This window comes from Aplidium turbinatum, chromosome 2 (genome assembly GCF_918807975.1).
Source record: "Aplidium turbinatum chromosome 2, kaAplTurb1.1, whole genome shotgun sequence".
Lineage (NCBI taxonomy): Eukaryota > Metazoa > Chordata > Ascidiacea > Aplousobranchia > Polyclinidae > Aplidium > Aplidium turbinatum.
Genome location: NC_137473.1, coordinates 22,147,870 through 22,170,813, shown reverse-complemented (window position 1 = coordinate 22,170,813; position 22,944 = coordinate 22,147,870). Strand labels below are relative to the sequence as shown.

The window sequence follows — 22,944 nt, the reverse complement described above, 5'->3', positions numbered from 1 at the left end:
AACATTCTGAGCCTGCCATCTGTGACAAGATTTGCAGTAGGCTATGATATATTTTTGCCCTTAATAATGCTAGCAAGTTTGAGCAACAGGTATCTGTTAGGTTTTGTAGCTTGCTTCAAAGTGAGTAGTTATTGCCAACACTTCTTCAATATTATTGTGGTGTGATTAAAAGTCAGCTTGTTTTGGAGTTATGTCTATTGTGTAGGCTATACAATACATGTATTCCTTGAATATTGAAGACAATTGGTTTACAATGATTTGTTCAAAGATCTTGGGTTGTTTATTTGCTTCAAGTTTTTCAACTATTATTTTTTTGTTTATTAGAGTTTTATGCTCACTAATAGCCTACGAGGATCTGTCAGTGTTGACTGTGGAGGAATTCAGAGGAATGTTTTTTCAAATCTCTGCCAGCATGCCAATCTGATTTTTCTTCGATTATGGACCAAATGTAATCTTTTATCAACGATGACTTGTTGAGTTTTCTGTCATTGTTTTCGTATCCCCATTTCACAGTGATGGCTGTCAAAATCTCCCATCGTAATGGAAGGTTGGTTGGTGCTATAGGAAATGTCTTTAACGTTAAGTGACTGCTTTAACTGCCTTTAACGTTAAGTGACTGGATTTGGATTTGTCATCCAGTCTATGGGGTTGACGGGAACCTGGTTTATTTTTCAAACATAAAAGTTCTTTTATTGTTTACCAAGAATGTGGACTTTTTTTCTGGGTCACGTCTGATCCAGCATGAAATTGTTGTGGTTGCAAACTCATTGGTCATTGAGTTTGGTTTCTTTTAAGCCAATCCTATAAATATCAATCAATCAATCAATATGTCATTAACATGTGAATAAATGCTGTTAGTGAAGAAAAGTCTGCAAGCACATGTGGTGACCAATTCATTTATGTATGTTTGTGACTCCAGTGTCGAAGCGAGAAGAGCATTTTCTGTGATGTGTTCTTTATCCTTGTCACAGGAGGGGCTAAGGTCACGGTGGCACCTGGTGGATGGAATAATTTCTCAGCAACCACACTTCAACAAGCGGAAAACTTCACTTTGCCAACCTCGGTAACTAGCCCTGCGTCAAAAGCCTCTACAAGTATGCAAAACTACCAGGAATTACCTATCAAGGCTTTGTCAGTCCAAGGATAAAGATTCAAAGAATCAAAACCAAACCAACTATAATTTTAAGTTGTTACGACCATGCCGTATTTTGAACTGATTGTCCTGCTTTGGTATGCATGTAATAACATCCCTGTTTTGTTCCACCTTTTTCTACAACTGTGCTGTGTTTGGCTTATAATGTTTTTCGTTGTATTGGTCAGAAATAAAAACAAACTGAACTGAAGTGGCAGAAATGGATAGTGGGCGCATTGTTGGTTTTGATGAAGAAACTCGTAATCATGCTGAAAAATTTAACTAACACATTTGTTTTTTTTATTGTTATTTATACAACAATAAATGCTTTTCTATGTGTATTTTTCTCTTTGTTGAGCTATATATATGACACAAAAACTTGCAAATAGTGCAGCTCACATTACATGTGTCACATTACATGTTCACCTGTAAAGTGGATTTCATGGATTGGCATTTTTGGATAAGTGCATAGCCAATGAATCACATAACAAATCTTTGCGAATTGTCTGAGCAAGTTGCGAAATTAAGATTTTTCTTGATTATTTGAACCATTTTTGTCAGTCAATGCCTGATATGCGCTATGCTAGCAGACAGACAGTGAATGGTCAAATGAAGTTGCAAAGTCAGTTTTTGTCGCAATAGTTTATTAGATAAGATTTAACTGATTGCTGGAGTATCAATGCCTGATAATGTTCAAAAAATTTCAAGTAGTATTAAACTAAGGAAGAATAAGTGTTTATAACCTCATGATTTAAAACTTTTAAAGTGTTAAGAAGGGTATAATTTTTTATCATTTGATGTTTGACCAGATATTTGAAGATATTGATTAACATTTGCAACTTTGGAAAGTGTCTTGATACTAAACGACAATTGAACTAAGATACAATCATGTCTGAGGTGTCGAGTGGAAGATCTCCTGGTTCAATTACATCATCAAGTGAGAATTATTTATGTTTTGTCTATATTTTATTTTCAATATGTATTAAAAATGTTTGAGCAATTTTTGTACTATTAATAGCATTTTTTGTTTAAAAGTAGTATTATACGGTATTACCTGTATATATTTTCTTGGTAATTAAATCACGCTGACTTGTCTCTGTGAAGAAGACCCACTATGTACTTAACAACCTAAACAAGACTATTAGTAGTAGTAAAGTAGGCTATTGCACATGTTCTGTAGGTGTTTGCAATCGTGTTTGAATTTGCAGAGAATTTCCGTGCAATGCCAGGAAATTATCAGAGCCACTCAGTCATTCCCCTAAAGTCTTGGTAGCCTACCGGTACTCTATTAGCAAGGTCCAAGATGTGGAAATTCAATATAATGTATTGCACAGTTTAAGGTCTCCACACTCACAGAAGACGGTGCTTTGTATGCTGCATCGGTATTTTTCTAGTCTTTTTGGAGTTCTTGAGATAGTGTAGGGTATCTATAGGTTGTGTGGGAGTGAAACAACTGCTATGGCTGTGGTGCTAAGAATAAGACTACAAAGAGAAATGGGATGGAAAAGAAACCCCTTATTCTACTTTTCGTACATGCTAAAAGTTGAAAGTGCCTTTGATTAGACTTTCTGCTTGTCATGAAAACAGTATTGTAGCACAAAGTGTTGAAAGATGAGTTGAGGCTGTTTGTTGAATATAGCAATATGAGAGGGGATAATTGATGCTCAAAGTGCTTGTTAGGCCAACTATTTGACAATGTGTTTTTTCCGTAGCTTTGCTGATGTGGTTGCAGTCAAGCAGTTGAGTGAAGCATAAGCAGCTGATGGTGATCTGAAGATTATTGTTCAGGACAGATACAGAAGCTTGTTATATGCCAACGGTGGGCAAACTGAGGTTTATTGACATATTTTTAGGGCACTTTTAGCTGAACAGTGATCTCCCAAATTGGTGTAGTGTTGTTACCTTAATTTTCAAGCTTTTGCATTTATGACTGTGTTTTGCTGTGACAAAAACAGGATCTGTATAATACTTCATAGCTGTGTTAAAACCTAGATTACTGACTAAGATGTAACATTACAGTGTAATCACTAGGATACAAACTACAGAGACCAGGTAGATCGCTCTTTTTTACAATGGGCGTTCAAAAAGTTTGCAGCGAATTAATGCTATTTCATAATGAGACAGTAAACCCAAAGCTCAAGATTGGGTAGGCCTGCTTAATCACACTGCAAAACGAAAAAGATGACATCAAAGAAAGGGAAAAGTTATCTTCAACTAACAAATATTGCGTGGATGCAATCCCTAATGTTTTTAACAGATATAGGCTAATGAAGCATTTGATTTATAAACTCTTCATTTGGCACTCTAGGGTACTCAAAAGGTTAATGTAACAAACCCAGCTCAAAAGATTATAAATTTCCAGAAAAAGAATTAAAACTTTTCCAAGAGACATCATGTCGGAAACAGCCTGTCATTTTTCCAGTAGCAAAATGAAAACGAATGATTTTCTTGAGAATATTTCAGACCACAAAGTGGAAGAATACAATTAACTAAATTAGAAGGACTGCTGAGTACTGGAGGAGTTTCAAGCTACAGCAGTAGTGTGCAAATTAATTGGGAAAAAGATAAATTTTCACATATTTTGAGTCCTATCCATGTATTTGTCAATAACTGCTAATTATCTAGTCGTTTCCTGGCGAAATTTTCTCACAAGATCCCTTTGTGTTGGTTCTTCAAATTTAAAAAATAAAGCTAGAAATTCTAGCTGGATTTGGCATCCGCAGGAGTCAACGTTGACTCATCAACAGTAAGAAGAAGACTTCTTCAAGCAGGAAGAAAAGCCAGAGAAGACTTCAAAAGAAGCAGTTGCTAACAACTGCTATGAAGAAGAAGCGACTGGCATGGGCCAAAAATTATTAAAAAAAATGGGGGAAAGAAGAGTGGCGCAAAGTTATTTTTTCAGATGAAAGCCCTTTTGAAGTGCATGGCTACAGATCGCAATATGTGAGGCGAAGTGCAGGTGAACCCTTAAATGCTTCACACATTGACCAAGCTCCAAAACATCCCCCAAAGAAGATGTTTTGGGGTTGTTTTACATTCAAAGGCACTGGAAGATTATGTTCAGTTGAAGGGATGATGAATTCTGTTAAATATGAAGAAATTTTAAAGAAGAACTTGCTTCCAATGATGAAAGAAGCATTCCCAGATGGAAGGGGTATTTTCCAACAGGATCTTGCACCCTGCCACACGTCAAAAGCAATGCAATTTTTTTTTAAAACAACCAAATTGAATGTTTTAAGATGTCCCGGAAATGCTCCTGACCTGCACCCGATTGAAAACTTGTGGGCTATCATTAAAAAACGTCTTCAAAAATCTGATTCCTCCACTCAAACCAAACTGATAGAGGCAATAATACGAACTTGGCACCATGATGACGAAATCAAAATCATCTGCTCAAACCTTGTTGATTCCATACCAAAGCAGATTTCCATGCTCATTCAAGCTAAATGAGGACATAATAATTAGCTATTGAAACTATTGTTTGCAATATTAAATGTTTTTACATATTAAATTTCATTCTTTTTCAAAATATGTGGTATATCTCGGTTTGTCCCAATTAATTGGCACACTACTGTAGATGGTTGATTGATTGAATCTTTATCCTTGGAAAGATTCTTGCAGAGCTTAATCCTGGCAGATTCGCATACATGTAGAAGCTTTAAATCACTGACGCAGGCCCGGTCACCGAGATTGACAGTGAAGTTTCCTACTATTGAAGTCTTCATGCCCGTGAATTATTCCATCCTTTAGAATAGATGGTAGAATTGTAGATGCTAAAACCGTACTTGAATTCCTTGTAAATCTATTTTACATTAATGTGGTCAGTGATCGCTTTTCAGTTTTCCAACCGTTTTTCACTAACACATCTGGTTGGTTGGTTTTGAATTTTTATCCTCGGACTGACAAAGCCTTGAATCCTTGATAGGTTATTCCTGGTAGTTTCACATACTTGTAGACGTAGAGGCTCTTGACACAGGGCCAGTTACCGAGATTGGCAGAGTGAAGTGTTCTGATTGTTGAAGTGTTGTTGCCGGGAATTATTCCATTAATTAGGTGCCGCTGAATGGAGAGCTATCCTGAAATGCGTTGCTCAAGCGCACACCCCGAGAGTCGAAACAGCGCCGCGTGATCTTGAGCCGTGCGCTTAACTACTGAGCTATCGGGGCGGACATCTGCAGTAGAAATGGAACTGATTGAAATGCAAGAAGATGTCGCTCTAAAAAATCCTGTCATTGCCACTTTATAATTGATTTTTGAAAACAGGTTCCAGAGAGTAAATACCCAAAAGTCAAAAAAACCAGTGTCTGACTTACTTCTGCATTTAGCACGACATGTAGTTGTGAATCTTTATTTTCTGAAGCCTACCGTATTGAAATTTGTAAAGTCAAAATATCATGCAACTCTAACTGATGAACAATTGAAAGAATTAATTTTTACAGCTTTAACACCATATCGACCAAACTTTCAAAGAGCAAATCAAACAAAAACCTAATATTGATATATAGTGATGATAAAACCTTGTTTGTTGTGTTTCTATTTCTGATAAGCTACTTTATATGCATCTGGCATTGTTTACCATATTCGTATTGACACTACTGATTTTGCTTGCGGCTCCATAGTGTTTGCAATTTTCTGCAAGTGACTCTTTTATTGAACAAGTTTTCCCACCCCTATTATATGCATTGCAACACCAGACTGTTGCAGTATCTTCACCTGTTTAATGAACGATGGGAAGTACACACAGTTAGTGCTAACTATTGCTAGAAAAGTAATTAATCCTAATGAACATATAAGTTTAGCTGTAGTTAATAAGATCTCTTACGGTACGTGTGACAGATACAGCATAACAATTGAGTTTTACATGCCGAAAATCTTTATTTTAAAACATAACTAAAGTCACCACGTAACAATTAAGTTTAAATTGTAAATGTTTTTTTACTTTTTTAAATGTTTTTTACTCTTTGACAGGAAATGGCCACTCACGACAATCTGGTCGCGTTACATTTCCACAATCAGCTAAGTCAGTTTCAACAAATAAATCAGCCATAGCTTTCCTTGATGACGATTCCACTAACACTAACCCATTCCGAGTGCCTGCTGATCAAGATATATTTATGTTAAGAGACAAAGAAAGACTTCGCAAGAAAGAGGTTGCTGAATCTGGTGTTTGTATCTTGCAAATGTTTTCATTTTGCTTTTTAACTGAATAAGTTATTCAAAGCAAGATAAAGAGTAAATTTACCACGAAAGTAAATTATTACCATCAACAGGAAAAAGAAAAACAACGAAGTTTACGAGTTCATGAAAAGACGACATATGCTTCAAGAGTCAACGCTAAGACTGCTTCAATGCGCCAAGCAGCCTTGGACGCTGGTGATGATGATGCAGCTGCAATACAAAACGCTATGAAGATGAAAGAGGATCCAGGGTGGACGATGGCAGTTACCAGAGGTTTGTGTACTTCTTTTGGTGGATTTGTGATCCACCACCTTTTACTGTATATTGGGAAATCATATCAACGTAATAATAGAAATTTCAACTAAGCCGACTTCTATAAAATTCTATAAATCAAGTTGTTTTTTTCTTCAAATTACATTCAAACAAGACATTAAATTTATTTCAATTATATAACAGCAAAGTAAAAATATGTTTAGCTGTGGTTAATAAGATCTGTTATGGTACCTGTGATAGATACCATAACACGTAACAACTTGAGATACAACGTAACAATTGAGTTTTACATGCAAGAAATCGTATTTTAAAATGTAACTAATGTTACCACGCAACTATTAAGTTTAATAAAATTAATTTGCGTTCTTCTGGTGACTATTTACTAGGTTACCTCGTGATGTTAAAGATGATAACTAGCTTTTTTTCCGACGTTTCGTCAGTCAGCACGACTGACTTTATCAAGGTGGCTAAAACAGGTTAATACAACCTGTTCAGCAACGATGGCACAACACAAAAACATACTGATAAAATGAGTAAAGTAAAGCAGCAAGAATCAGAATTAAAACACGCAACAAGATGCCTAGAGGTTAAACTAAATGCAGTAAATGCCTAAAACCAGTAGGCTACTTCCCGCAGCGTAAATTTATCTATCTATTGGGCCACTGTCAAGAAACGTTGAAAAGACATCAGACAAGACAGAAAGCAATGGGATTAGCAATAACAATGGTAGAGAAGACGCACTGAGAATGGAAAAGGTGAAGCTAAAGTTAAAGTAATTTGTTGTACACAGAGGGGAAATTCTGACCATCTTTTTGGTTAAGAGCATGTTGTGCCTTCTGGTTTATGTACCATTTTTCTGTGAACAATCTTTTTGTATAATCCTTTTCAGTTTTAAGAATGGTGGCGTTGGTCCAAGTAATTTTATGGTCTGAGTTTATAGAGTGTTTGCAAAGAGCGGAATGCTCTGGACGTTGAAATTTAATAGCTCTTTGGTGCTCGTTGATTCTAGATTTAAGATCACGTTTTGTCTGTCCGATGGGCTCCTGCATCTCTCCAGTTGTTGCTAACATCTTCATGGAATTCGTTGAACGCAAAGCCATCAGCACTTTTCACACTCCTCCACAATTATGGGTTAGATATGTTGACGACACGTTTTGCATCATCAAAAAAACTGCAGTTAATGATTTTCACAAGCACCTTAACAGCATTTCATCATCCATTCAATTTACCATAGAACATGAAGTCACTGGCACAATTTCATTTTTGGATGTTAAAGTGGTTCGCCATAGCAACAACAAGAAACTAACCACTACCATACACAAAAAACCAACACATACAGACAGATACCTGCAGTTCAACTCACATCACCCCAAGCATCAAAAACTCACAGTGGCCAAAACATTGTACAACAGACTGGACACACACATAACGGATGATTCTGAACGTTCACACCACAAGAAAAACATTCACAACACTTTAATGCTCAACGGATTTCCACGAAAACTTGCTTGCATACAGCGACCCAAACCGAAACCTTCGCTTCCTCCTTATAAATCTTTTACTTGTCTTCCTTACATAAGGGGGGTAACCGACAAAATTCAGCGTATCCTCTATGGCATAGGAATCAAGGTTGCGATGAAACCCTATCTGACAATAGGTAAATACCTTCCCTCGGCTAAAGACCCCATGAAAGAAGGTGAAGTTTCTGGATTGATCTACCAAGTTCCGTGTCATGACTGTGATTTAATCTACATTGGACAGACAAAACGTGATCTTAAATCTAGAATCAACGAGCACCAAAGAGCTATTAAATTTCAACGTCCAGAGCATTCCGCTCTTTGCAAACACTCTATAAACTCAGACCATAAAATTACTTGGACCAACGCCACCATTCTTAGAACTGAAAAGGATTATACAAAAAGATTGTTCACAGAAAAATGGTACATAAACCAGAAGGCACAACATGCTCTTAACCAAAAAGATGGTCAGAATTTCCCCTCTGTGTACAACAAATTACTTTAACTTTAGCTTCACCTTTTCCATTCTCAGTGCGTCTTCTCTACCATTGTTATTGCTAATCCCATTGCTTTCTGTCTTGTCTGATGTCTTTTCAACGTTTCTTGACAGTGGCCCAATAGATAGATAAATTTACGCTGCGGGAAGTAGCCTACTGGTTTTAGGCATTTACTGCATTTAGTTTAACCTCTAGGTATCTTGTTGCGTGTTTTAATTCTGATTCTTGCTGCTTTACTTTACTCATTTTATCAGTATGTTTTTGTGTTGTGCCATCGTTGCTGAACAGGTTGTATTAACCTGTTTTAGCCACCTTGATAAAGTCAGTCGTGCTGACTGACGAAACGTCGGAAAAAAAGCTAGTTATCATCTTTAACATCACGAGGTAACCTAGTAAATAGTCACCAGAAGAACGCAAATTAATTTTATTATCAAATGCCTGGTGAACAGTCTCTCTCTGTTTTTATTAAGTTTAACTTGTAAATACGTTAAAGTGTTAATGCGTTGGTGCGATACAGTGAATTAAGTTAATTAACGATGTAGGGAATTGTGTTTTGTTGAAGATACTTCAATTTTTCCAAAATTTATAAATAAAATTATTGTTTTTTTAGCCACAACTTTTAAAGGGAAAAAATGTATTGTTCTGTTCAGATCAAAATATTGAAAAAGAGGACTTGGCAGAGTATGTCAGCAAGAAGAGGGAAATGTTTTTAGTTCAATACTCGCTGCAGGTGAAGAGAGATGAGATGAAAAAACTGGAAGAGTTGGCTTTGGCAGAGGAACGAAAGTTGGAGAGAGCTGAAAAATTTTTGGAAGAAGACGCTGCCATGTTTGATGAGTTCCTCAAAGAGAACGATAAGAACTCTGTGGAAGCGATTAAAATGTAAGTTCAACACACGAATGAATGGACTTGGAAGCTGACACCTCAATCAACAGTAGGAACGATTTGGAAATATTTGTGTTTGCAACTTTTCATACCCAATACATCAATGTTTTACCACTTGGGCATTGGCATCACTAGAACTTGGCTTGTGTGATCATGTAATGATTGCTGCAATCTGACGGAAATAATGAAGCCGGTGTTAAGCGACCTTTGTGTTGCGTTGAATAATTTCTAGCAGCCGCTGTGTTTATCAACTAAACTATTCCTGACAACAACGCTGACGTAAATTGATTAAAGGTATCATTTGAAACTTCAACACTTGTCATCTGTTCTCAGAGCTGAGGCAGAAACGAAATCAAAGCTAGAGAAAGTTGCAGAGATCAAGAAGAACAACGGGGTCATGATGGCGATAAGAAGTGACATATCTAAACATGAAGAAACTTTAAAGGTAAACCCTCTTTGCTTGTGTCACGTTACGGTCAGTTGCCAATCATTTGATAAAGGGAAGTAAGGCTATATAGTGCATGACTACCGGTGAAGATTCTGTCCCAGAGACTGGCAGTTAGAGATGATTTCATCATTAAATGAAGCGATTTGTTTCTGTTCTCTGGCTCGCTGTTAACTATTCTTGGTTGACCCACGGCTACCTAAATGCGGCCTGATTTGTCACAATTCGCATGTTTGATGACTGTTTCTGTTTAACTGAAATTGTCAATAAATTGTATAACAGCTTTTTTGCTTTTGAAACGTGGCAAAAATGAGAAAATGTAGGTAGCTATGTTGATTCTACAGGGCAAAGCATGAACCCTGGTTAGTAAGCAATCAAATCTCTTCCAAACCTCTCCTAAACTGTGCAGAGGCTTGTCATGTGCAAACTGAATAGGAAGAAAATTAAACATATCTTATATAGTTTGATGCAGTTCTCGTTGATCGATTGCCTGAGGCCACTGCAACATGATTGGAAATTATGATCTGCACAAATTGTCATTGTGTACTTGTGTGTCCAGTGTTAATCCGGTGACGTCCTCGTGACCGAGGGTGGCCGGATCGCCTCCACGTGCCGCAATCAGTTTCACACCCTGTCTCCACATCAACTTATCTAAAGCGTTCTCTCTTGTCTAGTTGATCTTGCTGCTGTCTTCCTCAAATTGTCTTTTGTATGTTTTCTTCGGGGCTTTCTTTCTTCCTTCGACCATCCACTTGCAACTTCAGCGTTTTTCTCAAAAAATTATTTTCGCCTTTTATCAAAACATGCCCACACCACCACACTCCATTCGCTTTCGCCAACTTATCAACATTCTCAACGTAGCCTACTTATTCAGTAAAAACGACTTGCGCGTGTAGTACATATTCATCTGATATGCGGATTACTTGATCATGTGCACATCTTTTACTGCTACCCTAGAGAGTAACCATGTCTCACTGGCACATGAAAGTTCGATACCTTGTATGGTGATATGAAACATCGCAGAAACTGTGTAGACACGGTTGTTATATCGTTCAGGGAAGCCTTTGCCTTCGATATTTTCTCGTTACTTTTAAGAAACTATATTTATTTGGCTTGTGTCCTTGCTTCTGTAATTCCGTAATTTTTAGCAACAGAAAAAAATAGACGTTTTATCGCGCTATTGTTATCGCGCTATTGTCTCATGTTTCAAAATAGTTAACGGTCATTGCATGCAATGTCTGGTTGAAGCAATGTACATAGTTATGTGGCCTCTAACTGAACAAGCGATTTCCTTTCTTTCTCTTCATTATTCCTTTTCTTTCTCTTAAATTCCAAGTATGTCTTAGCTGCTCATCTATAAGGTTTGTGCTGAAATTCGCTTAGTTGGTTGCTGGAGAGCTGAGAACAACGAGAACGAAGGATCGTGTAAATTTACGAGCTTCAATTCAATTGTATTTGTTAATGCAGTCGTTTAATAAAGAAATTTATTTTGTTTTCGTATGGACTGTACTGGATTATTGCAATAATACCAAAGCTGTTCTTCACAGGAATACATATTGTACAAAAAGTTTCTTGAGAAACTCACCCCCAATGAGTGGAAAGAGGACAAAATAGCAAAGAGGAGAGAAAGAAACAAATTGAAAAGAGACGCTATGCTGGTAAGCTGATTAAAAGATTGTGAAACACGGCCGCGTGCTCTGAAGCGATGTCGAACCGATGTCTATCCATGGTTGTCACCACGCGGCTACGCGGCCCACGACGTTATTTTAGCCATGAAATTCTAGGTTATGTATAGCAGCATGGTGATAATTCAAATGCAGTTAATTTTCAACCTTTATTCTCGCCTGTCTCTTCGTGAACTTATGACGGCCAATTAAACTATAACATTTCTGCACGTCACCAGGTAACTGACTAAATAATTTGATTTTATTTATACCAAGTTTAAACAGACTAATTAGACTACTAGAGCACTTTCTAAAAATGCAAAGCACTAAAATATTGAAGTAAAATTCGTACTATTGTGACTTGCAATTATTTTGCCCAACCCCTATGGCATAACAAGGTTAATTTGTTGTTGTAAAAACTTAAAATTAATTGCTTCCTCTAATTCTTTCAGATTTGTGAGTTGTTCCGCTTTGTGGCCCACTTAAATTATTTTACAAGACTATTATTTCAGGCCGTTCAAGCCCAACAAGCAGCAAGCGATAAAAAATCTGTCAGTTCTTCCCCAAGCAGAAAAGGTAAATCAGGCCAGAAAGAATATAAAGGCGTCATAAAGTATTCACTGAACGTTGCTTTAAACTTTAAAGTCTTCTTAAGTAGGCTTCCTCTGGCCGCTTTTTGAGTAGGCTACCTATTGCGACTTTTGGAAAAGCGTCGCAATAGACAACATCGTTGGAACTCTCCGCCATCACCGGTGGCAGACTTTAGATGTTATCGTTGCGGCCGCGCCTGCCAGTCATGCATTGGACTTTTTAGCCATAAGAGGGTTTGCAGGCGACGTTATTTTTGAACTATTATCTTCGTTTCGTAGCACTGCCATATACACCTTTGGCCGCAGTTTCCTATAAGATTTAAAGACACCGATTTAAATTTCAAGGTGCTCAGACGTGAAATAATTTGAAGCTAATTTTTCAGAAAGTTTATGTTAAGCATGAGTTCTCTGAAAGATGGCTGTGAGTGTAGTGCTTTATTGCTGCCACAAAACGGAGTTATTCTCAATTGGCAAGTTTACGTTGAAGGGCCATCCTCCAACAAGTGTAAACCTCTGCGTTGACTTGACTTACTCATAAAATGAATGACGTCATCGCAACTTTATAGAAAATGAAAGCCGCGGTTCCAGTCGAGCAACTTCGTCATATTCGCGTCATCGAAGCAATCTGGCAAGAAGCGCTGTTAGCCGCAAGCAAATGATTACTCCAAAAAGTGTTGCCGATTCTGAAAGCATCAAATCCGCTGAAGTGTCTTTTGAAGACGAAGAAAGTGATGACGTAAGCATGGCAAGCTGAAATCTTTGAAATGAAAAAATATACCAGGACACGTTGATCTTTGCAATGCTATTATTATTTACAATTACAAATTTAAGCATTTGAATTGGGGGTGTCAACTCGACCTTTGCAAAATGCAGCGACGTACGGGTAACTCTTATCAATTATATCGCGTTGTTTTGCTAATGCGACACTCTACCAAAGAGTGATTTTAAAAGTGATGCTGTTTTCATTTATTTTATTTTTTTTTAATCTATCATCAGAGGTGGGCATCCGCTACTATAAAAGTAGCGCGCTACTCGCTATCTGGGCTAAAGTAGCGCGCAATACCCGCTACTGATCGATAAAAGTAGCGCGCTACCCAGTACCGCTACTCAGACTAAAGTAGCGCGCGCTACCGCTACTTCTCCCGCTACGTTTGTCTTAACTTAAACTGACACCACTTTGACCTTGAAAACGAATGATATCATTTGTTTACTCTGCCATTTTAAAGTCGTTGTAGAAAACACGTTGCAGGTGAAATTTATTGTTGCGCATCTTTCAAAAACACGAGCATTTCAAAATGCGTGTGCCTGAGTCCTGCCCGCTTTGGCTTCAGCTCGTCTTTTCTAACGGAGACAAATCTCTCCACTTCAACACTGGATGGAATGTGGGTGTTGTATTTAATAAGGAGACGTTATTAATCGGCTCTAGGAAAGCTTAATGACTTGCTTCTATCTGGAAAAAAAGACCTCCACAAGTGACTTTCCGTATCGACGTTTTATGCGATAGAACCAACAGTCCAACACACCAAAAATTCATCCTCTGAGTCGTGACTGGTCTTGGTATCACTCTTGTCGATATCAACATGGTTTGATGTTTCCCACAATATATTCAGTCGCCATCTCCGCCTGAAGTAAACTGCGCATCAACGGGAGTCATCTGCCTCCATGAGTCACGGTTTTAAACTAGCTCGCCCAATGTCACTAAATTGAGTTCGGACCATGCCTAGATGTTGTCATGCCATCGTCTTGGTGGTCTGCCTCGTTTCATTTTCCCTTTGATCTTACCTTCCATGCAGATTTTTCTGGCTTTGTATTTTGATCTTTTAGTGTCGCCGAACAGTTTTAAAACTTTGATTTTATTGCTGCTGCACTTGGTTGTAGCTTCGTTATAGTCAAATCGTCTTCTATTTTCGTGTGGTTAATTACCCTTTTGTTGGTCATGCTTCTCATGATGTGATTTTGGAAAGTGGTAAAGTTTTTTTTATTGTTGTGAACGCTCAATTTACGCATTCTAGGCTGCATAGCACGACTGGTAAAACGTAAGTGTCGAAATTTTTTGATTTTAGTTCTGTTGGGACTCTATTGGAGGTTAAGATCTTTTTATTCTTTTCAAATGCTGCCCAGCCTAAACCAACTAGGTGTTGTAGCCTCCTGCAGTTTCTCCATTGTTGGTCGAGGTTAGTTTGTGGCCAAGATATACGAATTCTGATGCTTGTTCTATTTGCTTTATGTGTACAGTGAGATTAAGTGAGTTGTCAATTGTATCGGTTGTCATACATTTGGTTTTAGACACATTTATTTGAAAGCCTAATTCAGCAGCGTTTTTTTCCCCGAAATAGTCGAATGATTTCTGCTTTGATTTTTTCACGCATTGTTTCCATAAAAAATCTCCAAAAACAAGTCATTTTTTTCACATTAAATTGGAAAGTAGCGGGAGTGCGACTGCAGGAAATGTAGCGCCCCTCTGCTATCGCTACCTTGAAAAAAAAGCAGCGCCGCTATTGCAGCCGCTACTATAACAATAGTGTAGTGGCGCTGCTAGTAGTGCGCTACTGCCCACCTCTGTTCATCATAATCTATCATAAAAGTCATAATTTTAATAAACTTACATATTTCAACCTATTTTTTTCTTTCTCAGGAGCCGGAATTGTACTTCACTGATCCTATGCAACTTCTCAACATATTTCAGGAGTTGGAGGAGCATAATTTATCTTTGATCACCAATAGTCAGGAAACAGAAGAAGCGATGGAGGAATTGAAGCAAACCATCAGATTGACCAAAGACAAGATGTAAGTCTAATATTAATTGCGGAAGAAGTCTGCAGAGAAACAACAAGGTAGATATTCATTTATCATGTATTGTTCTCTTTAGGAATCGAGAGACGGATATGCTGAAGTCACAGATCTCCCTCCTGAAGTCAGCTATCAGGCGGGAAGAGGAGAAAGCTAACGACTTGGAGTTGAAATGTCGCATGTTCTCATTTGGAGAGTTTAAAGCAGAAGATCAAGATAAGATTCTTAGAGTCCTCAACAGGAAAGTGGAAGAGGTCTACAGGTAAGGTTCGAGGACTCCGCGGATAACTACTGAGAGGGTTTGACCAACGCTTAAAAGAGGTTATCTGCTTGATGCCCACCGATTGCGTTTTGACTGTACTGGTGAACGACGAATCTGAGCGAATGATTGACGTGTGGTTGACTACTCTATTGCCATTTCTGGAAATAAAGGTTTATAAAGATAAAGATGATAAACATCATTGCCTTTTCATCCACTAAGCATTTAGGGATGAGAACACCCCGCTGAAGTTTATATTTTCTATCAGAGCATGTATTGGAGACAATGAAGCAAACATCAGCACTCTCCAGATGCTGACTACCATCGAAAATCGACTGGAGGACTTGTTTGAAAACATTGATACAATGCCTCAGGAGTTGGTAGAAGCAGCCGAAAAGGCCAAAGAAAAAGAGAGGAGAATGCGATTGAGAGAGGAGAAATTGGCCGCACAAAGAGCTCACCAAGAAGAGAGAGTACGGAAAGCTTTGGAAAGAGCTAAAGCTGATCCCAAGAAAAAGGTTTGTATTTTCTTATACATATATAATCATTTCATCCATTTTTGCGTGATTGCGATGTTGCAAACGTCTATTAAGATTAAGATTCCATTCGCATTGTCACCAGAATGCTACAAATCGGAAAATTATGCCTGTCAAATGTTACGTCAACTGGTTTAAAAGATATGCGACAAACATGTAAAATTAGATAGATTTTTTCTATGGTTGTTCATGACCCCAACTGGACGTAACACTATCAGGGATAGGAAAGGCAGAATAGTTTTTGAGATTTTTCACTAAAGCAATCCAACTACGTTTGTTTATGGTAAGAGTTGCAAAGATGTTTGCATGTTAACTGAAGGATGCCATGTAAAGGTTGTTGTTATAACTTTGAATACTGTCCATTGCTTAATATGTGTAATAATTCCCTTCAGGCTGGCAAGAGATTGGTGTTTCGTTCTGAACCCCCTCAACGGAAGCACAAGGAAGATAAAAAGAGAGAAGGAAAAGACAAAGAAAAGGAGGAAAATTTTCTTTTCTTTAACTCCTAACCTGTTGTATTGCGCCAACAGACAGTTGTACGTTGTATTACCCACTAGAATATTAGGGGTTCTTAACCTTTTTTGTCTCGTTTACCCCTTGCCGAATGAAAAAAGTAAAATTTACCCCCACCGTTTTGGTGGCCCCTTGTGATGTCATCGTGTCCAGTTAACCATTCGAAGAAAGGCAAAACATCCTTTTTTGTCTGAATTTACCTTGGCTAATATCAAAAACAATCTGTTTATTTGCTGAAGACATGCTTGTTTTTGACGGGGTCCTGTTAAAAATAATGTCTACTCAAATGTCCTAAATAACTATGATAAAAGCACACAAGAATGTTTAAGTTTTTTTCTTTTATTAATAACTGACACGCAATTTCAACAGTCAATCAGTGAGACTTTTGTGCTTGCTTTCTACGAACAATTTTGGAGATTCTTGGAACAGCCCTTGAAAGAGCTAGAAAGAGCTACTCGCATGTCGTTTTTGGGAACTAAGCCAGATCGATGTTTTGTTTTAATACCGTAGTCAACAACGAAGAGAACCTTGCTTCACACAGATAAGTAGTTAGAAAAGGTATAATAGCCTAACTTCAAATGCACGCTTAGTCAGCGTAGGAAACACTTCGACTAATCGACACCAAAACTTGGAAAAGTCACCATTGCACGATAAGAATTTGGAACAAAGCGTTGTTGAACATTGAAGATCAATCAATTCTTATTTGCAAAGATCATCGTCAGCAGCACTTTCTAACTTGGCTTTGAAGGGATGAGTTATCCAAAGAGCAGTAGGCTACTGTTAAAACTTTCACCTTCGAAATAACCGTCAAAGTTCTTTTTTAAGGCCGCAATGTGCTGGCATATTTCGACTTCGAGGTCAGAAATCTCGTTGCGACTTCTACTGACTTTCCAATCATCAAATGTTGGAAAATTCGCGTAAATTCCTTTTTGAACTCTTCTACTCCACAGATCTAGTTTGTCTGAAAGCCCTGAATTTTATCATGTACATCTATAAGGCTAACACTTTTTCCTTGCATTTGAATATTGAGCTGGTTCAAACTTGAAAAAATTTTTGTCAAGTAAATGCCAGCAAAGTGCTTACTCAACGGGGATTTGCGTTCTCGAAGAAAAATCTCGATTTCACCAGTTTGAAAACTCGAGACAAAACAAGACCCCGAGAGAGCCACCGAACTTTGGTGTGATAAAGGAGAACAGAGTGTTCTGAACAGAGTGTTCTGTTCAGATAACTGAAAAAAATAAAGTTTGCTTTAATTTATAATTCAGTAAATTTACCCCCTCGGTAGGTGAAATTTACCCCCAGGGGGTAAATTTACCCCCGGTTAAGAACCCCTGCACTAGATGAAGTGTTTCGCGTTGTTCAGAAATGAGTCACCTGATCTCGGCCAACAAATGTTTTTATTATTTTAATACTCAATTTAAACGTTAAGTAAATCTTGCATGAGCAATAATTTCAACGTTATACATTGCATCGTTCTCACTGAGTGCGCAGGTGTGGATGTCGCAAAACAATTTGGAACTGTGGCTATCTCAGCAATAATGTCAGACATAAAAACTAGCAAAGCATTGAATTCTTCTCCAGCCGGTAAAACAAAAAGATTATTGTGTTAAGTAAATACTTTATGGCATGTGATATCAACGTTTTAAACCAATTATTCTCTTTTTTTTTTATAAAACAGCAATTTTCTCTTGCTAATTTTTCTGAGCACACCTTGAAAGCAAATTGTTTGTAAAAATTGATTCAGAATTTTATCCAAAACTTTCTTTTACGGTAAAAACGTGTCTAACGTTTGTGATAAGTAGCGACAACCCCAGGGTTGATCACATTCATTTACTGGCACCACAGAATGCCCTAGGTATTACAGAAAAGAAAAAAATTATCAGTTTAAGCGAGTGATGCAAGACTGAAAAACAAACGATACTTAAAGAAATTATTCAAACACAAACGGTTCCCTATTATTCTGTCTCAATAATAATCGATGCATTTATATTTAACCCATAGCGACCTATATTCACAGGCCTTGCCAACGTGTTAATTTGTAATAATGACTTGAGGCTGATGAGATTTTTTTTATTTCAAAGTCAAGCCTTGATGGCTGCCGTGCCACAAAGATATCAACAGTCATCGTTTGCTAACGTTGAATCTTACTGGTTGGTTGTATGAGCAAAATGAACCTGTAATTTCATTTTAAATACTTTTCCGCCGCAGCTGTTTGTATACTACTGTAGCCTACGCCTTTTATTTTTGTATTTGTCTTTAGATATTTTTATATAGACATTCTTGTCTTATACTAATATAAATATACATAACAGTAATACTGGTATAACATTAGACAAGCTTTAACTTTCTAGATTAATTTCACTTGGTATGTGTTTGTAAGTCTAAGTGTAACACAAGAGTTGATGACGCTTCTTACAGACAGTGTTGCCTGCAGTACATCCTTTCACTTGCAGATCTGGAAGCAGTTAGCAATACAAAATGAAGAATAATCATGATAGCAAATGTCCAAACGCTGTTGTTAAAATACAGGATTTACAGTAAATATAAAATAGTCCAAACTTATACAAATTATACTCAAAGACTATACTATTTAGATTATAAACTTGTACTAGCTATTCTGTTCAATGTCCCAATCATACAACGCCTACCATCACGGCGCCCTTTTGTAAGGCATGCTGCAAAACTCCAGCTCGCTGATTTCAGCACGTCAGATGCCTGGTCTGAGGAATTGAGTACTGTGCCAAAAATAAAGTCTCGCCTCGTTCTATTTGATGTCTCTCCTGCCTCTTCACTCCCACTTGGTTCTGAGCTTTAGAGACGGGAGTGGGTGACACTGAACCGAATAAGAACGGAAGTTGGCCGCTTCAATGCTTGCTTGACACGCTGGGGCATAAGAGACTCTGCTGCGTGTCAGTGCAGTGCGACAGAGCAAACAGCCAACCACATCATCTTTGGGTGTCCCATCTATTCCCCTCCCAATGGAATAACAGGCCTCCGCACACTTGACGATCTGACAAAGAGTTGGCTCCAAGTCCTTTCATTCGGCTGACCACAAACTTTTTTTTCTGCTTCATACGAGCGACGACACGACTAGCTATTCTAACCGCTATCAAGCGTAGCTGATCAGCCTCCAGTTAAACTGAAGCTTGCACGTTGGCGGGCCTTGTGCATATAGGCCCCATAGGCTAATTTAATCATTTGTTTTCTCGTATCACTTTGTTAAATCAACGTAACTTTGATTAACATAAAATTAATTTTAATGCTTCTCGTCTTACTCTGTATTCCAAGTAGTATTTCCATGGTAACGACTTTCTTTATCATGTTTTCACCTGAACGTCGCCGATATATTTGTGTTTCTGCGTGATATCTCGTCTACTTTTGTAAATCAAGGTAGGTTTTACAGCTGCATCAGTCGCTTTATGTGATAATAAGTCTTGAAATTTATTTAACTTGGCAAATTGTGCTCTTACGCCTTTCTGTGACAAGAAATTATGATATTTGCATTGTTTGGTCATTGTTTACTTGACTTGTGATTGTATTGCAAACAACAAATTTCGAAATAAATAGATTTTAAGATACATTAAGCAATGCCGTTATCACTTGACTTTTCGAAGGAGTAAGGGAGAACTTCTATTTAAGCTAAATTTGTATGCGGGTGATCTGATTTTGACCAGTGGTATAAAGATTGGAAAAAAGGTAACTATTAAACTAAGCAAACTATCACAAAATGTCTGATAATAATCCGCATTTATTCGAACGTTTCGTCAATCATACACACGTGACTTTTTCAGGGGGCTAGATCAGGTAATCACTAGGCCTACCTATCTAGCAAAGATATGTTTGCCAGAACCTTGAGGAATTTTTGGCATTCACTTGAGAAAATTGTATGAATGAAAAGTGTTTGTTTTTCATCGCCTGGTGATGTTAAAATTCATTATGTCACCTGGGAAAGACAGTAGAAGACGTTATAAAATATATATATTTTTTTTATAAAATTTAATTCAAACAGTCATTAAACGTTGGAAAGTTCTGCTGAATATGACAAATCAGGCCGTATCTCCACGCAGCCATGAGTAGCTTAACCTAATGCTAAGCAACGTTTTAGTCTGACCAAGGTTTAAAGTAGTCCGGGCCAGGGGGGTCTAGGTGGTACTTTTGGACCCGGGCCCGGATTAAAAAATTCCTCGCGACTTCAAACATTATCAAGATCTTAGATCTAAAGGAATTGCCATCAGAGGTTAAAACAGCTACTTAAGTCGTCATCAGATGGTAAAGTACCAGGCTCCCTTCTGGGTACCGGCCCACTTCAGCTCTCTGGTGGTAAAATAGCCGCTTCGGCCACCAAACGATAAAATAAAAATTGTGTCTAGTATAGTGATTTCCCTACTGAAATAGCACACGTAAGAAGATTGCTATCCATATTTCTGCACTAAAAATTAGACCAAAACCGCTTTTCATATTGCAGCAATCAGCAAATGTTTGACCTAGGCCCAAAAACCTTTTCCAAATCAAATTGAAAACTTTCTGACCGTATGCACTTACTTTGCTGTAATTTTTCTTCTGGTGACCCTAGAATGACCAGTGAAACATCAATGGAATCGGGAAGTAATACTCTAGCGCCATGTGACAAATAAAAGTTCAAAAAAGCAACCGTTAGATAGAGATCATAAAGTTTTGCGGTTCGGGAAATTTTAAGATTGTGCAAGATTTGTTAAACGACCATACTTGAACGACATCAATAAAAGTTTGTAACCTACTCAACCTTTATATTCATAACATTGGCGAAGTAAGGGGGCCCGAAAATAAATTGGTATCGGGACCGAGAAATCCTATCAACGGCCCTGGTCCTGGCTATCTGTTGGTGAAATATAGCCTGCCCTACACTGTCACGGTCTTTGCGTATGTCCACTTTACTGATTAAATCATTATTAGATATATGGATATAAAAAGCATAGCTTGCCAGCCAGCAAGCCCATATGGGCCCCATATACTATTTTAATGGGCTTGTGGGCATGTGGGTTCTATGTGAGTTTTTGTGTTTTTGCCATATGTGCCCAATATGGGCTTTATTGCAGAATGTGTTGCTAAATGACAAGGTGGAATATAAAACTTCCAATCTTCAAATGCATGATCAAATGCATTTTAATAAATTTAGCCACATAAAATTATTGATCATGAGCTAAGCATGAAATATTGATGGGCTTCCCACTTTGTTTATGGGCAGACCATGGGCTGCCCACTTTGTTTATGGGCAGAACATGGGCTGCCCACATTTTTTATGGGCAGAACATGGGCTGCCCACATTTTTTATGGGCAGACCATTGGCTGCCCACATTTTTATGGGCAGACCATGGGCTGCCCACATTTTTTATGGGCAGACCATGGGCTGCCCACATTTTTTATGGGCAGACCATGGGCTACCCACACAGTGATTCAAAGGTTTGTGGGCAACCCATACTAATATGATATACACCTCGATTAGCATTTGTCTAGACTTTGAGATTTTTTAGTTGTCTCAAACGACTTTTATTGATCTTTTAAACAAACACAAAATGAAATTGAACAAGCAAAATTACTGGGGGCACCTTGCTATGCATTGCGCAAAGCTCACTGCTTGCAGTTGGAGCACTTTGGCAAGGTTGGCAGTAGTACTATTTTTGGTGCTTACGTACCACAAATAGGAAAATGTCACATGGAGGTATATACCTTCACAGCAATTAAGTAACTTCAATCATATCTCTATGTATTAATCAATCAATTGTTTCGAATTATCTTACGCTGCCTTCGCCTTGTAACGCTGTTCTTGCCCGCTCGGATCAACCTCGCTCTGCTTTTAACGCATTGATCAACATGATTCCCTGATCAACTCGATGCAGCCTCAAAATTTCCACCCCAATTTTCTACTTTTTCCTGGTAATGTAGCCTATCAGTGCCTCTGGTTTCGATCGCTAGCCTCCCCGACCCAGCTGGGCGAACCTGCCTCAACGTCTGGCCAGTGCACATCCGTGCTCGGCGAATCAAAGCTTACTCTTCTCCAGTGAGTATGTATTACATTCCCACCTATATTTTTTGTTTCTATTGATTAATCGAGCCTCTGCTCCACATTTTTATTTGAATTTCGTCTGCCACGAGAGCCAAATTATCCTTAAATAGTTGACTCTCTTCCTCGTGGTAGACCCCAATTTTATCCGCTCTGCCTACTGGCAGACCGGGTATAAGAGTCAAGTACCTGCGCCGAGGTCGCGTGAGGGAGACGTGGGCGCCGTCCGGCGGTCAATTACTGCCGGTTCCAGCGTCCACACGCGACGGGTCGCCCGGCCCGTCGCAGGCCATCTTTCTGGGCAATGCAGAAAGAGCCTGTCTCCCTGGCCCGCTCCGCCATTCTAAATTTGCGGACGGGTCATGTAACGTTTTCGATCCACACTCTCCCTCCACAGGTACCTCGACTCCCCAGCCTGGCCCCGCGACCTAAGCTGGTGGACTTACCCCTCGGGTGCATCGTCACCCCTAAATCACGCCGCTTCCCGCCGCCGCGGGGTGTGGCAGGCCGGTTTCTGAAAGTCTTCGACCTGGCTATGTTTGTTTGTGCTCTCTCGCCGTGTCAATTATTTGTACCCGTGCGCTGTTGATGCGAATAAAACAGTTTAACACCTATAAATACTAAA

General features: G+C 38.4%; 1 protein-coding gene across 1 annotated transcript; it reads left to right on the top strand.

Annotated features, from left to right (window-relative positions):
- Positions 1-1,943: 1,943 nt before the first annotated feature.
- Positions 1,944-18,696, top strand: LOC145764848 (cilia- and flagella-associated protein 100-like). Its single transcript, XM_082576533.1, has 12 exons — positions 1,944-2,069; positions 6,101-6,282; positions 6,403-6,583; positions 9,248-9,479; positions 9,816-9,927; positions 11,475-11,585; positions 12,104-12,167; positions 12,748-12,917; positions 14,817-14,968; positions 15,051-15,233; positions 15,499-15,748; positions 16,159-18,696. Exons 1-12 carry the CDS (start codon positions 2,021-2,023, stop codon positions 16,273-16,275), a joined length of 1,803 nt encoding a protein of 600 aa, XP_082432659.1. The 5' UTR covers positions 1,944-2,020; the 3' UTR covers positions 16,276-18,696.
- Positions 18,697-22,944: the final 4,248 nt, after the last annotated feature.